We start from the raw sequence: 16,679 nt of genomic DNA on the forward strand, positions 1-16,679 counted from the left end.
GCCACTCAGGCGCCCCAAATTCCATCTCCCGTTATGTTGTCCTGCTGATGTCCAATGCCTTTTTTTTAAGTTTGTTTACTTTGAGAGAGAGAGAGAGAGAGAACGTGAGCGGGAGAGGGGCAGAGAGAGGGACAGAGAGAATCCCAGGCAGGGCCCAAGCTGTCAGTGCAGAGCCCAACGTCAGGTTTGATCCCACGAACCGTTGAGATCATGGCCTGAACCGAAATCAAGAGGCAGACGCTCAGCCGACTCAGCCTCCCGGGTGCCCCTCCAACTCCTGCTTTTTAAAAGAAAACCCACCCTTTGGGAGGAGAGAGTCTGTTACGGCTTCTGAGTGAGTCAGGAGCGAATGTGACCGGCCACACAGGGCTCCCCGGGTCTGGCTATCACGGGGATTATCTGCATGAGTCCTTAATGAAGAAGCTGGAGAGAGACAGAAAGACAGAGACAGAGAGGGGGGCAGGGGGAGGGAGAGAGAGGGAAGGGGGGAGGGAGAGAGAGGGAAGGAGGGAGGGAGGGACACACAAGGAGGTCTGGACGCTGCTGGCAGGGGACAGGGCTGAGGAAGGGCACCAGGTTTAGTGACCACAACGAGGCAGTGGCTGGAAAGGCGAGAGGGAGGGACGGAAACAGAGGCCACTTGTTCTCCAAAGTTCTACTAAGCGGGAGCAGACGAGAGGAGGGCTGGGGAAGTCAGTTGGGAGAGCTTCTCCCAGGAAGAGGAGAGGCGAAGAGAGGCGCACTCATGTGCAGCCGGCGGGAAGGAGAGCCGAGGGACAAGGACCCAGAGCGGGGATGCTTCTTTGGCCAAGGACCCGAGAAGGTGCCGGGGACGGGACCCAGAACCCCGGGGCCAAAGGGGCCTTCTCCACTGCGGGCACCTCTCGACCTGGACGAGACTCGCAGCCGGGCCTGCTCAGGAGGGGACTAACCATCCAAAGGGATAATCAAAAGCGTAGGGCGCAGGTGTAAGGTCAGAGGACCGGGACAGCAGGCAGGTCACCGGCCCCCAGTGGAGGTCTGTCCTATTGTGCGGAGGCCAGAGGTTCAAAGTCAAGGTGCGGGCAGGGCCGAGCTCCCTCCGAGGGCGCCAGGGGACGGTCTGGAGCCTTGTCCAGCTCCGGTCTTGCCAGCGGTCCCTGGCCAGTGGCCACATCCCTCCAGTCTCAGCCCCTGGGTCACACGGCCGTGTCCCCATGTCTCTGCCTTCTCTTCTTACGAGGACACCAGTCACTGGACTAGAGCCTACCCTACCCCAGCGACCCCTGTCGCTAATTATATCTGCAAAGACCCTCTTTCCCAATAAGGCCACTTTCAGAGGTTCTAGGTGGACATTTGGAGGAGACGTTATTCAACTCAGTGCAGCCCCCACGAGCGAAGGGAGCCAAGGATGTGAGAGGGAGCCGATCAGGTGCCCAGCTTCGTACAGGGAAGAGTCGCGTGATGGCCGGCAGAGCCTAGGCGTGCGGGTCGCAGGAGGCGGTGGGTCCCACGTGGATCTACGCAGGAGGAAGCTGAGACTTCCTCCCGTGCTCGGGGTCCACGGGAACACAGGGTAGGGAGGGGGCAGGCAGCAGCCACGGGGGAGCCGTCACCACCTCGGGGGTCCGGCCCCTGCCCTGTCCCTTTACCCTCACACCAGAGACTTCTATTTAAAAAAAAAAAAATTTAATGTTTATTTTTGAGAGAGAGAGAGAGAGAGAGAAAGCAGGGAAGCGGCAGAGAGAGAGGGAGACACAGAACAGGAAGCAGGTTCCAGGCTCTGAGCTGTCAGCACAGAGCCCCACGCGGGGCTCGAACTCACGGACCGCGAGATCATGACCTCAGCCGAAGTCGGACGCTTCACAACTAAGCCCCCCAGGCGCCCCCAGACTTCTTTCTTCTAAGCGTGGGCAAGGCAAGGAGGTATTGTCAGGGTGGCATTTTACAGAGGCGGTGAGCCCAAGGTCACACAGTAGGGCTGGGGGCCGGGGTCTGAGCCTGTGTTCAGCCGACTCTTAAAGTCCCTGCTTTTATAGGTGCTTTTGAAAAAACGCTCTCCACTGTGGAAACCTCCAGACAGGCAAGACGAACACGGTCGTCTGGGGAGTCCCGCAGCGGCGACAGGTGCCAACGTTCTGCTCTGTGTTGGCCCCGCACCTGCCCCTCTTCTCACCCGGCCTCTGATACTGTTGCCACTTGGATACTTCCTTTCTGTAGGTAAAACGTATATGCCCTGAAACGAACAAACCTTACAATTAGTACCTGTTGTAAGTTAGTACAATTTTCTAGGTGGCCTGGGGTTTTCTTCTTGTGTCTTTATTTTCTCGCTTTTCTAACAACGGGCTGGTACTGTTTTTGTAATAAGGGGGAAAATAATGAAACGGTGATTGAAACGTTAAAGGAGTTCCTTTGGGCTGGTGTCCTATCCCCTCCATTCAGCGACAAGGCGCCGGGACCCCCCCACAGGCCGACTGTGTTTTCCCACACACCCCTCTTGAGCAACCGGGTCTCCTAGGACCCTGCCGGCCACTCCCAGAAATTTGGGGAAGGCTGGGTGGCCACCCCTCGTGTCTGGGAAGGGCCCTGGGCCAGCAGGGGCTGAGGCACGGCAAGCTGCCCTAACTCCAGTCCCTGCTGCCTCCCGGGGAACCCCCACCTTCAGACGAGGAGTGGGGGCTCCCTGGGACGCCTCCCCCCAGCTGATGCGAGGCTGGGCAGGGCTGGCCCGGGGACAGGTTGCCGGGCAAGCAGCTGGGGCTCCTCCCAGGGTAGCTGTGGGAGGCCACGTTGCCCGGCGACCAGGCGGCAGCGTCCTTTGAGCCGAGACGGCGCAGCTGCGCCCAGCCCTGCGGGCTTCCCCCAGGGACCCCCGGGGCCCTGTCCCTATTCCCTTAGCCCAGAGCAGCTGGTGCCTCTGGTCACAATGAGCATCGTTCTCTCCAGGTGAGCGGCTCTGCGCCGGCCTTGGCCGGGAGGGAGGGGGCAGCAGGGCTCGGGGGCCTGATGCACCAAGAGGGATGGGGCCGGCCAGGACTGCTGGGGGCGGGCAGCGGTAAGGGGCGCTCTCCCTCCCACACGACCCCACCTCAAGGTCAGGGGAAGACGGGGCTCCAGACCGGGGAGGCTTCCAGAAGCTGACCTCTGCTTCCCCAGCATTACTGTCCACAGCTCCGGGGAAGCCAAATTCACAGGGTCCAAGCCCTCTCTCCCTCACCCATGTCCACTTGGAAAATCTCCCTTCGAGCCTCAGAGCCCAGCAGACAACATGCCCCTGTGGGGTCGCCCCTGACCGCACTCCTCTGGCCAGATTCTACTGACGCTCTCCTACAGCTCGCCTGCCCCTTACCCATTCGTTTGGATGCCTGGTTGCTCTGAGGGTCACACACTCCAGGCTGCCTCGGGACCACCCAGTGAACTTCTTTAAAAACGCAGCCCCGTTAATGACGGGGGAACCCGTGTGTGCTCCGAGCAGGGGAAACAAGGGAACTCTCTACACTTTCCACTTCGTTTTCCTGCAAACCTGAAACTGGCCCCCTCAAAAGGTTTATTCTTTTTTTAATGTTTATTTTTGAGAGAGACAGAGAGACAGAGCATGAGGAGGGGAGGAGCAGAGAGAGAGAGGGAGACACAGACTCAGAAGCAGGCTCCAGGCTCCGAGCCGTCAGCCCAGAGCTGGACATGGGGCTCGAACTCACGAACCGTGAGATCATGACCTGAGCCAAAGTCAGACGCTCAACCGACTGAGCCACCCAGGCGCACCTGAAGTTTATTCATTTTTAAAAAAACAAAAGCCTTCAGGGTTCGGAGAGAGGAGAGAATTTCCACAGCTGGGGGGAAAGGCAAACTCGGGGGATTTGGAGGAAGAGGCCATCGCAGCTAGGAAGAGAAGAAGAACAGCTCTGCCAGGAATAGGAAAGCCTCACTCAGGGTCCCAGGGAGGGTAAGAATGGATTTGGAGCCAAAGCAGCCTTTGCATTCCTGCCGGCCGTTTGACCAGCCCTGCCGCCCGGCCGGTCTCCCGAATCTGCCTCGATGGGACCGGGAGGGAGGGACCAGGCGTCTGACCGGGCGCAGGGTGACAGGCGGGCGACCCTGCGTGGCTGTCCCGACCGGGGCCCAGAACGGCCTCTCGGGCCCCACCTCCCCAGGGACAGCCAGGTGAGGGTGATGGAGGACACGGTGACCAACGCCGAGAAGCACTTGGGCCAGTTCTGCTCGATGCTGGCTGCCTACGCCCGCAAGACGGCCCAGGTGCGGGACAAGGCCGACTGGCTGGTCAAACAGCTCATCGACTTCGCCAACACCGAGCACCCCGAGATGCGGGCCACCTTGAGGAGCTTCGCCGAGGACCTGGCCAAAGTCCAGGATTACCGGCAGGCCGAGGTAGGCGGGGTGGCCCCAGGGGGATCCCTCGTCGGGGGGGGGGGGGGGGGTCAGGTCTGAGGGCCGAAGCCCTGCGATGCTTCTGGAAAGGTTTACATACGTCCCCAAGGGACAGAGAAAGGTTTTCTAAAAAGAAAATGCTGGAAGGAAAGCGAGGAGGAAAGTCCCTTTGCCTTTGGACTCCTGGGAAAACATCTATATCTTTTCTTCTAGATTTGTGTTTATCCCACAGGATAAGGAAAAGGAACAGGCATGGGGGGACTCTACGATGGGACTCCCATCCGGCAGGCCAACTTTTCAGGCCACTGGGCGTCGAGGCTTCGGCCTCACCCGGGAATTTTCTAGAAACGCAGGTTCCTGGGCCTCACTGGGAACCTGCCGAGTCGGCACCCCTGGGGGCGGTGCCTGGCAATCGGGGTCTTAGGGAGCCTGGGGGGGAAGGGGTCGGGGGACTCCTTCACCTGGCAGTTGGGCACCGCCTCTGGGCCGTGAGGCATCCACCCCAAGACCATGCTGCGCCCTCGGGGGCTGCGCGGCGCACTGGCTCAGTCGGGTCTGAATGCCCTGCTCTCCTGGGCTCCCCGCGTGAGATCGCGAGGGCCACGGGTCCCAACGAACTGCCCCGAAACCCTCAGTGGGCACAGTCGTTATACCCATTTCACGGGTGAGGAAACAAGGCTCGTGGGATGAAATGTGCAGCCGGAGCCTTTGGGAGGTCGAGCCCTGAGCTCAGGCGGCGCTCACAACCCTAAGGGACGAGGGACCGCGTCCCGGGCGTCCACAGCCCCCCACGGGCTCCTGCCACGCGCCCACCCACCAGTGTGCCCATGGCGCTCTATCCGTGCAGCCGCCAAGCCTCCCCGGTTCTGTCCGCTCCGACTCTCTGCCTGTCCACACTCCCCCAGGTCGAGAGGCTGGAGACCAAGGTCATCAGCCCCCTGAAACTCTACGGGGCCCACATCAAGCAAACGCGGGTAAGCGGGGGGGGGGGGGGGGGGGGGGCACCGCCCGACCGGGAGTGGCCCATCTGGACATGCAAGACGCAGCCCTCCTCCCTCCTTTAGGCCGAGATCAAGAAGCTAAAGCAAGTCCAGAAGAACGAGATCAAGCAACTGGCAAAGCTGGGGAAACTGAGGCAGAAGTCACCATCGGATCGGCTAACCATTGTATCCTTCCCTGGGCCGTGGGCCCGAGGCTGCCGGGCCACACGGGGCGTCGGTCACAGGCGTCCTCTGGGCAGGGGCTGCCGACTCACCTGGCTCCTTAACAGCACCCTCCCCAGTCCCAGGTGAGTGCCCCGCGTGTGTCTGGGCAAGGCCGAGCCCCGTGCAGGTGACGGACGACCCCCCCAAAGAGCCAGGTGAACCTTGACCTGCGCGGGTGCGTGCACAGCCCTGGGCTCAGGATGCGAGTCAGAGGTGCGGGGCCAGCAGCGGGCTGGGGGCACTTCTAACTTGTAGCCCCACTGCCATCATCTAGACAAGGAAGCCGAGGCCGAAAGACGTGACCTGCCTTAGGTCACACCAGGGAGGTAAGGGGCAGGCGTGGAGCTCCACTCCGAGGGTGCCTGGCACCGACACCCAGGTCTGCACGTGCCCGGCGTGGGACCGGGTCATACGAATTAGCTAATTACCTAAAGAACGTTCCACGTGCGGGAATTAATCATCATCGACACCTGTTATGATAGTTCGGCAGGTGCCCCCCGTTTAATGCAAAGCCGCTGTGATCACCGTCCCCCGTTACAGGCAGAGAAAGTGAGGCTCAGAGAGGTTTAGCGACTTGCGCGGGGTCACGCAGCTAGTCAGCAGGTCTGTCGGAGCAGCGCCTGCCCCTTTCACCACGGTCGCACTCGGCCTTCCCTCCGATGACCAAATTGGCGAGAGGCGTCCATGAGGCAGGGAGCTGACCCAGAGGAAGACCTGAAAATGATCCAGAATAGTCCAAAGGCCAGAACCACCCCGTGACACTTCCTACCTCCGGAGCCAGGCAGAGACCAGCGTGCAGAGGGCCTCGGCGGATGCCAGCCACACCACCCACCAGCTGGGGGAGATGATTGAAGCCTTCCAGAAGCGGAAGCTGACGGATCTTCAGGTAGCGGTGGTCGCCCTGTGGTAGACATGCTCTGGCCTCTAGGAGTGTGTGTGTGTGTGTGTGTGTGTGTGTGTGTGTGTGTGTGTGTGCCCGTGCATGTCTGCGGGAGTGTGCGTGTGCACGTGTGTGTGAGCGCGGATGTGTGTACGTGAGCATGGGCGAACACCCGTTGCCTAGACGGCTCTCAGAGCCCCGGCTCCCAGGAGGATTAATCCTGGCCTGATCTAGCCGCTCAGCGCTCACAGCCCCGCCTCTGAGCACCCAGGCCCGGCCCCCCGCCAGGCCAGTTTGGCAGACTCCGTCCCCCCAACCCCCTCCTCGCCACGGAGGGACCCGCAGCCTCTGCCCTCACTCCCTCCTCCTTTCCTCACCCTCCGCCGAGCCAGCCATGGTTAGGCGCAGGGGGCTGGGCACGGGAGCTTCCTCCTCACGCACCCCTGCCGCCGGCACTGCAACCCAGACTCCTGGGCCCAGAGCCCTGGCTGGTCACAGAGGTCCCTGCACCCACTCTCGATCCCCCATCCAGTCCATTTCCCAAGTTGCAGCCCTGGGGACCTCACAAAAGGCAGCTGTAACTTGTCACGCCTGGGTTTAATGCCCTCCCACAGCTTCCCTGATTCTAAAGATAAAGGCGGAAATCCTCCCCAAGCCTCCAGAAGCCCCAGCCCAGCCTTATCTTGGATGCATCACTCCAAGCTCGAGGGCGCCAAACCCCCGACGCGCCCCAGTGCCTTTGCACAGGTTGTGCCCCTCTGCCAGGAAGGCTTAGCCCTTACTCTGCATCAAGGTGACACCCCCTCATCTCCAGGGAAACTCACCTGGACCCCCAGCCCAGTCCGGCCCTGACGTTGATTCACTGCTCTGCTCCCTCTGGGGTCAGTTATCCCGGGGCATGGTGGATAGGTTAAGTGTATTTTTAATTCCCTCATTAATCCAACACATGTTAAATACACACCTACTACGTGCCAGGCGCTGTGCCTGGTGCCAGGACACCATAGCCAGAAAAGGAAGGCCCCTGTCCTCATGAGGTTGCCACCCTGGGGAAGACCATTCGTTAGGGAGTGGAGAGCGTGGGGGGCGACTTGCTGTTCCATGCCCGCACCCCGACGCTGTGCGCCACAGGGCACGCACACGTGGGGCACGGCATGGCGCCTGGCTGTCGTGTCCCCCTGCCGGGTCCCTGCACAGGGTCCAGGGCCTGGCACTTAGCAGTACTCAGTGAACGTTTGGGAGACGAACGAACAAATAACGCACAAGCAGGAGCGGTGATGGTCGCTGGTGCTCCGCCTCTGTGCGGCAGGCAGGACCCGAGGTCACCAGCAGGCCACCATCAGGCATCTGCTGTTTATGAGGCCCGCGGGGTGCCAGCGAGAGTTGAGCACAAGTGGCTTGGGCTCCACAGTTAGGGGCCAACAAACGCACGCAGTTGAAAGTGGGCATCCTTTGAACTTTTGGGATTAAGTGTGTAAGAGGCACTTATCCAGACCATCCCCTAAAAAGCGCTCCCAGTTCCGCAAGAGAAAAACAAGAAACAAACAAACAAACAAAAAACCCCTCAGAACTGGAAAGAATGATTACCACTGTATCAGGGTTAGGTCACGTTTCTGTGTATACAATGATCACATTGACAAAAGAGCTCTCTGGCTCCTGTGAGAGCATGTGAGTGATGCTTTCGTCCGGAGGTCCACACCGCTGGGCGTGCGTCAGAAATCTGGAGGGCTGCCTCAAACGCAGATCACCCGGTGACCGGCCCACCCTGGTTGGGCTGCAGAGTCCGCATTTCTGACCAAGTCCCCGGTGGAGCTGGTGGTGACTCGGAGACACGGACGCAACTGCCATACTGACTCACAGGGCTTGGTGAATTGGGACCACACCTGTCCCTACGGTGCAGATGAAGTCACTGAGGGTCAGAGAGGCCACACGCCAGTAAGTGGCAGAAGGTGACCACCAGGCCAGCCTCCCAGGGGCAGAAGGAAGGAGACAGGACGCACGTATCCCCATCACCACCTTGGCCTTGGCCCCTCTCCCCTCCTGTGCTCGCCTGGGGACTTCCTCTGAGCCTGTCCCCCCCAGCAGGCACTGCAATGTTTGTGTGATGTGGTGTGTTTCCAAACTGCCCACTCCCCCCCCAACACCGAGCCCGTGTCCTGCTGGGGCCCAAAGCAGAGTAGGAGCCTGTCCTCCTAAGCTGACGCACAGTAGGAGCTTATGTGAGGCCTGGCACACAGGAGGCGCTTATGTGAGGCCTGGCACACAGTAGGAGCTTATGTGAGTCCTGGCACACAGGAGGAGCTTATGTGAAGCCTGGCACACAGTAGGAGCCCCCACTGGGGCTGGGCATGCAGTGGGAACTCCGTTAGAACTTGTTGAGCTGAGCCGAACCATCTGATCTAGAGAAATCAATATCTCTATCACAAAATTACATTTTGGCGAGCTGGCTCGTCAGGTTGTGAGGTCTCTCCCGGAAGATCCACTCACGGCCTGTGGGTGACAGAGGCCAAAGGTTTTGTAGCCATCAAGCTGCAAACACCTGTCCTCAGAAGCAAAGGCTGTGCAGATGAGCCCAGGTGATAGGGCAGAGCAAAGCGTGTCCCTTAGAGAGTCACCAAGAAACACGCCCTCTGCGTTTCCGGAACAATTCCTGGGCGAGGCAGCTTTTGAATGGGAACGTATTATCTGTTCCGCAAAAACAAAAGTAACGTTGGCCTTGGACCTGCCCCATAAGGGCAAGTAACAGTCCCCACCCCCATTCCCCCCCCGCCCCCCCCCCCCCCGTATTCAAGATGGCCCCAGGGCTTTGAGAATGTGGTTTATGTGATTCCGCCTGCTCTCCCCACAGAAAATTTTTTCAGACTTTGTCACTATTGAGATGGTCTTACATGCCAAAGCGGTGGAGGTATATTCCAGCGCCTTCCAGACCCTGGAGAACTACGACCCGGAGAGAGACCTTGAGGTACACATCACAAATGCTCCATTTTCTATCTGATGGTGTGGAGCCGAATTTGATTTTCAGTTGTCTCGATTCAGAAGCAGTTTTCATTGGCAACATTTTGCAATGGTTATAATTTTGAAGACTCGCTCTGATGAATCCTGGGTTGCCTGGGTGGCTCGGTCGTTTGTTAAGCGTCTGATTTCGGCTCAGGCCACGATCTCATGGCTTCATGGGCTCGAGCCCTGCGTTGGGCTCTGTGCTGATAGCATGGGCCCTGCTTGGGGTTCTCTCCTTCCCTCTCTCTCTGCCCCTCCCCCTGCTCAGCACACTATCCCTGTCTCTCTCTCAAAAATAAACGAATAAGATTTTAAAAAATTAAAAACATTTTTTTTAATGTTTTATTCATTTTCTGAGAGAGGGAGAGAGCACAGGGGAGGGACAGAGAGAGAGAGGGAGACATAGAATCCGAAGCAGGCTCCACAGCCCGGAGCCTGATGTGGGGCTCGAACTCATGAACTACAAGAGAACTCATGAACCATTTAACTGACTGAGCCGCCCAGGCGCCCCTGACAAAAATTTTTTTAAACAAACACACAAGGGGTGCCTGGGTGGCTCGGTCAGTTGAATGTCTGACTTGATTCTGACGCAGGTCATGATCTCACAGTTGTGAGATTGGGCCCCACCTCAAATTCTGCTCCGACAGCACGGGGCCTGCTTGAGATTCTCTCTCTCTCCCTCCCTTACTCATTCCCTCTCTTTCAAGATAAATAATAAATAAAATTAACAAAAAATAAAAAAACAGACACATGAATCAACAACGACAAAGAGCATCCCGGGCTGACGCCTGCCGTAGTTTGGGTGCAGACAAAGTGCGCATTATCCCTATCTGATCTGATGGAAATCAAGAGCGGACTTATCTAGAAAACACCAGACCACACCCAGTGCTGGAAAAAACGGCTGCCACTTGCTGTGATTATCTTCTGTGGGCTCAGCTGGACGGTCTCGGGCGGGTCTTTCCCGGGTTTTCAGTCAGTTGGTAGCTGGGGCCGGAGTCACCTCAAAGGCTTCCGCACCGTATCTGGCGGATGATGGCTATTATCCGGGTACAGGACAGGCCTCTTGGTTTGCAGAGCTCAGTGCAGAATGAAACCGTGGGCCCTTCGTTCAACAATTATTAAGCGTTTCAAGGGGCGCCCGGGCGGCTCAGTCGGCGGAGCATCCGACTTGGGCTCGGGTCACGATCTCGCAGTTCGTGGGTTCGAGCCCCGCGTCGGGCTCTGTGCTGACGCCTCGGAGCCTGGGGCCTGCTTCGGGTTCTGGGTCTCCCTCTCGCTCTCTGCCCCTCCCCCGCTAGTGCTCTGTCTCTGTCTCTCAAAAATGAATAAAAACGTTAAAAATTTAAAAAAAAAAAAAAAAAAGAATTTCAAGACGGTGACAGCAGCGTGTCAGACGGAACATAGGGTTCTTCTGCGCTCGGGGCCCAGGGCTACGGCCTGAGCCGCGTGCCGCAAAGCCCGACCCGCCTGCGTCCTCAGTGGGGCCTGCAGAGCCTACCCTGCCCGCGGCCTCTCCAGGAGGCCCGGCAGCGGGTCGGAAGCGAGCATCCCGTGACAGAGGCAGGCGGCATAGGTACCACCTTTCACGTGTCACTCCTGCCACAGCCTATTTGTTGGACGTGAGTCCGTCACTGAGGACACATTCAACGGGAGGAGAATCCTATCCCGGCTCCCGATGGGTGACGGGTCAAGGAATTTGCGGGAAGCTTGGAAACCACCATACGAAGTTATATGCAGACTGAACGGGCTCGGGTACCTTCGCTCACCTCTGTGACGTTCTTCTAGGGGAAAGAGCAATCTCTCATTTCCTGTGTGACTACCTGGCCTCTCTGGGCCTCAGTGTCCCCATCTGTAAAATGGGGTGGTAGGACTACTGTAGATTACGGCACGGGTGGGGGTGGTGCCGGCCGTGCACCTTCTCCCCACCCCCACCCCCACCCATCCCGGTCTCTCCCGGCAGGATTTTCGAGCCAAGATGCACGGGCTCTACGGACATTGCGATGCTCGGCCACTCACGGACACCGTCTCCTCCCCGGCTGTCCCATGGTCTCTCACTGGCCAGGTGAGCGCTGGGGGTGGGGCCGTCAATCCCGCGACAAAGGGGAGGCCGTCTGAGAACGGGGGTCTGCGGGAGATCCTGAGAAGGCGGCACAGCTTGGGGAGCGTGCAGCCGTCCCCCGGGGTCGGGCCTGGACCGGCCTGGAAGTGAAATCACATCAACACATAAACCGGCCCTGTGCCGCCGGCGCCTGTCCTGAGTGCCCCCGAGAGGCGTCCTGAAGCGTGGCAGCTCGAGAGGCGAGGGCCCTGCACGGGTGGCTCCTGTGCCCTGGGGCCCACGGGTGTCAGAAGCCCGAATTTCTCAGATTTGAGGGAAGTCATAAGGTACCTACGCTCCAGGGCACCCAGCGAGCGCGGCAAAGCACATTTCTGGTTCTACAGGACAACCCCTCCGTGCTCACCCGAGTAACATAAAAGAGCAGCCTGGTACCAATCGGGGTAGGGTTAGTCACCCAGTGGGTGGGGGACAAGGGGGGGCCGCGTCCCACAGTCGAGGGGGCAGGGAGCGTCTCGTGGCTTTCTGACTAATTCTAACGGCAGTGAAGCAAGGAAGTACGGCCCCGGCTACTTGGGCCCAAACTCACTGCGCCCAAGCTGTGTGACCTCAGGACAGGTCCTTAACCTTTCTGTGCTTTAGATGCCTCGCCTGCAAAGCAGGGAGAATAGCAGTATCCCCCCGTGGGATCGTGGGGAGCGTCAGGCGAACAAACCTGCACAAAGCTCCTTAGAAAGGGCTCAGGACTTGTCCCTGGCCTCGTCATTCCCGCTTGTTATCATTTAGAGCGCTCAGACCGCCCTACGGGGCGAGAGAAGAGAAGACGAGGAGACTATGGAAGCCTCTGCCAAGGAAGACCTCAGAGGACGGGGGCGGGCGCTCCATCAATAGGACCAGAACTCCCCAGTCGGGAAAACGGGGGCTGACCCTGGATGCTCAGGGCTAGGGTGGGCTGGGGGGCTCTGGGTGAGGCCTGTGTCCTCTGAGCCTCAGTTTCCTCATCTGCACAACGGGGCAATCTTGCCGACCTCAGAAGTCACTCTGGGGATCGCTGTGCCCAGCACGGTGCCGGGTACGGAGCAGGTGCTCAATAAACGTGGGGTGCCCCTTAACCTGAATTGTGCTGGGTCTCCTTTCCCCCCTTGTGACCCCGGGGACTCGGGTGTTTACATCCGAGAGCGGGTTTAATGTTGAGAGTGCAGCGGATTGGCCTCCAGGGCTGCGGTCACAGAGCGCCACAAACTCGGGGCTCACACAACAGGAATTTACTCTCTCGAGGCTCCAGAGGCCTGAAGTCGAAAGCCAGGGGTGGGCAGGGTGGGCTCCAGGCCTCTCCCCCAGCCTCTGGGGGCCGCTGGCCATCTCTGGGGTCCCTTGGCTTATACACGGCACCCTGACCTTTGTCTCCACCCTCACGTGGCCTTCTCCCTGCGTGTGTGTGTGTGTGTGGATCTGTGTCCAAACTCCCTCTTTTTGTAAAGACACCAGTCTTACCGGCACAGGGATCCACCTACCCAGCGTGACCTCATCCTAACTAATTATATCTACAAAGACGCTATGTCCAAATAAGGCCACATTCTGAGGCACTGGGAGTCAGCATTTCCACATATGGGTCTGCGGGGCCACGAGTCACCCCTGACACGGGGACACGATGCGCAGGGATGCCCTTGGGAACCAGGGACTCATCACAGAAGACAAGGGAGGTGGAGGGTGGCAAAGGTGAGGAAGGGAGTGAGCCTCATGATTCTCTCATCAACAAAGTGGGGGACAGAAGACTTTCAGGGGATCGTTGCAGGATTCGCACCCTCAGCACACTGATTTTTGTTACCCCCAATCCACCTCCCTGGCACCTCCTCAGGGAAGCCCACCCTGATTCTACCAGGGAGAACGCTCATTCCAAAAATCACCAAAACATCCTAGGGGCACCCGGCTGGCTTAGTCGGTTGAGCATCTGACTCTTGGCCTCAGTTCAGGGCATGATCTCGCGGCCTTGTGGGTTCGAGCCCCACACGGGGCTCTGCACTGGCAGCCTGGAGCCTGCTTGAGATATTCTCTCTCTCTCTCTCTCTCTCTCTCTCTCTCTCTCCGCCCCTCCCCCGCTTGCACTGTCTCTGTCTCTCCCAAAAATAAACCTAAAAACTTTTTCTACTAACTACAACATTCGACACTTTCTATGTAATAATTTATAAACCAACACCTCGGAGATCGTACTGTAAGTCACACGTAGTCACGTCATAGAGCCATACATCTCCTACGTTTATACACTCACGTGGGCACCACACACACACGAATGTCCGTCTTCTTTAACCTCGTCCGTGTCCCGACCCCACCGACAGTTTCCGAAGAAATATGGCCCTGCTTGGTGACCTGGCCCACTGTCCGTCCCCTCCCCTTCCCGCTCTGGCCCCGGAGCACCGAAGGGACGGGTGGTTCCTGATTCCAGGGTTGGACTAAAGCCCCGGCCTGCCTCGCCACCCTCTCTGAAAACGAAGGTCTGGATTTTTCGGCCACTTGGGAAGAGCGGCTCTCTTTCTGGGCCCCAGAGGCACAGGTGGGCGGTGGGGTGGACAGAGCGACTTGTGGCAGCTCTCGGGCGCCACTGGATTTCCAGGGTCCCCCTCTCTGGGTGTGTTTTTGCTTTTTCTCTCCTCCTGATGGAAAGCGAGCTCACCCGCTGCTCGCCAGGGCCACTGGTGCAGGTGCCCGCAGGGGGAGAAGGTGCCGCACGGCTTCCGGGCAGGTGGGGAAGGACTGACCCGGTGAGTGGGAGCCTCGTCCACGCCAGGGCAGAGAGGAGCCGCTGCCTGGGGACAGCGGGACTTTGGGGGCGGCCGAGAGGCAGGGCCCGGGGCGGGGGGCCACGGCAGCCAGAGCTCACAGGGTCCGAGCGGAAGCCCTGGCTTTTCAGTTGAGCCACGCGGGGCCAGAGGGCCTCCGCGCAAACTGCCAGACCCGACGAGACGCACACGTGGTGTCGGGGGCGCAGGAGTCCCTCCTGCCCGCACCCACGCTGCCCCAGGTCGGCCAGACTCAGGGCGGCCCCGATCCAAGTCCAAGAACACACAACCCAGCCGCGTGCGTCTGCCCCCACGGCCAAAGCAGAGGGGGAAAGACCAACGAGCCGGAGGCGACAGGCTCCCGCCACCCAACCACACGCACATCTGCGGCCCCTGGGGCGGGGTGGCGCGGGCGGCAGGGGGAGGCCACGGGGGGACCCACCAAGCTCTGCGCCACCCCTGGCGGCCGCCCTCACCAGAGCCACGCCGGACACCCACGCCCGCCGCCCACTACTGAGCCCCCCGGGCCCACTGCGTCCTTCCAAGCCTCACCTCTCCGCCGCCGCTGTGTCTTCAACTCCCCCTCCTCCCGCGTCCTCACCCCCTCCTCCCACACGCTCACCTCCTCCTCTCGCGGCCTCGCCTCCTCCTTCCCCAGCTCCTGCCAGCATCCACCCAACACACGAAGCCACGAAGCCCCGGGGCACCTCCACATTGGGGCTCGAGGTCGTGGACGCGGCCCGCACTGTCCCAAACGCGCCTCCCTGGCCGGCGTGACGGCGACCCAGCTCGCTCGGGTCAGCAGGCACGCGGAGACGGGGCGGGGCCGGGAACACGCATGCGCGGGGTGCGGCGGCCGCCCCCTGTCGGCCCTCGGGGGCAGTGCGGGTCGTCCAACCGCTGGCCGAGGGCGGCCAGGGCGCCCGCTGGGTCCCTTATCGCGTTGAAAGTCACACTGAACGGAGCCACCCATCCCGCCTCTTAGCCAAAGATCGTTAAGGAACAACTCGATGGAAACTGCACGGAATGAAATGAATGCAGCCGCAGACATGACTAAGTACACCAAAACGCACTCAAAACTGTCCGCAGATGAATTTCAGATGCAAATCTACAAAAACTCTAGAATAAACACAGAAGAAAATCTACATGACCTTGGGTTTGGTGATGAGTCTCCCACAAGACACCAAAAGACTACCCACCCCCGCACAAAAAGCAGTAACGTGTACTTTTCAAAATGAAGCTTTCCATTCCGTGAAAGACCTTGTTCTGGGACCCGGAAGGCAAGACTGGGAGAAAATATTGGCAAAGCCTGTATCAACAGAGGGTCTGTAGTCAAAATATACGAAGAACCCTCGTAACTCAACAATAAGACAACCAGCCCCACTAAAAACAGGTAAAGGTCTGAACCTCAGCAGAGAAGACACATCATCACTAGTCACACAAACATAGCTCCAAGCCATGTATCCTTAGGGAATTACAAACCAAAACCTCATTGACCTAGCACTGCACACCTTTCAGAATGGCTAAATCCCAAAACAATGCCGATGACGCTGCCACTCACTGGGGGATGAGGCTCAGAGAGGCTTCTGTTAAACACAAAATTCAACGGGATAAATTTGAACATCTACTTGGTTTCCTTAAACGGTTCATCAATTCGGTGGCATCTCCATCCAGAATACAGAGGGGTTCTCCCTCAAATGCGTCGCTGAGGTCAGAGGGAGAGAGGCTACAACCCACAGAAACACCATTTGCAAGCTTCACTGTTTACATTGTATATTTAGTTTTGTGAATTTTGGCGCATGCGTTGTAAATTTAATCCTACAAAATTTCGACGGGAACGGTTGGTCTTGTTTCTGTCTTTAACAGGTGGGAGCCCTCCGGAGGCACCTCTCCCTGGGTTTGTCTCCGCGTGGGGGTAGCGAAGGGAAGGACGGCCTTGTGCACATCACCTTTGGTTCTCACAGGACCACCCAGGAGAGCTGATAGTTCCTTCCCATTTTATAGATGAAGAAAGCAAGGCTCAAAGAATGATTTAGCGGTTGGTGGGGAGGTTGAACCGGACCTGGCCTCTTGCCCCGGGCCACCCCACCCTGCCCCTGCTCTTCTGGGTCTCTGCTGACCTAACGGGGTCCTCCCCCTTCCACCCTTGGCCTGCTGCTGCTTCAGTGCGAGAGGAAGGAGCTAATTAGCAAAAGAGAGGTGCCTTGCTGACCCTGAGGCCGCATGCCCTGTCTTTCCTGTCCCCTGGGCCAGTTTAGATAAACAGAGGTGGTGCCTCACGTCTGCTGTAAACAACCTTCCACCCAACCCAAACCCCTTACCTGGCACATCTTCAAAACCCCCTTTGCCCCACGCCCATGAGTTCATGTTCCCGATTTCATGGTCTCTCTATGCACGCCCAT

At 58.9% G+C, this 16,679-nt stretch overlaps 1 protein-coding gene across 1 annotated transcript; it reads left to right on the plus strand.

The window, feature by feature from the left end:
* Positions 1-2,773: 2,773 nt before the first annotated feature.
* CIBAR2 (CBY1 interacting BAR domain containing 2) lies at positions 2,774-12,618 on the plus strand. The gene is made up of 9 exons (XM_025920839.2): positions 2,774-2,925; positions 4,131-4,365; positions 5,271-5,339; positions 5,430-5,531; positions 5,782-5,783; positions 6,348-6,456; positions 9,296-9,409; positions 11,405-11,506; positions 12,287-12,618. The coding sequence occupies exons 1-9, from the start codon at positions 2,906-2,908 to the stop codon at positions 12,389-12,391; spliced, it is 858 nt and encodes a 285-aa protein (XP_025776624.2). The 5' UTR covers positions 2,774-2,905; the 3' UTR covers positions 12,392-12,618.
* The last annotated feature ends 4,061 nt before the right edge of the window (positions 12,619-16,679 follow it).

This window comes from Puma concolor, chromosome E2, assembly GCF_028749965.1.
Source record: "Puma concolor isolate L17-30 chromosome E2, mPumCon1.1.hap2, whole genome shotgun sequence".
Taxonomy (NCBI): domain Eukaryota; kingdom Metazoa; phylum Chordata; class Mammalia; order Carnivora; family Felidae; genus Puma; species Puma concolor.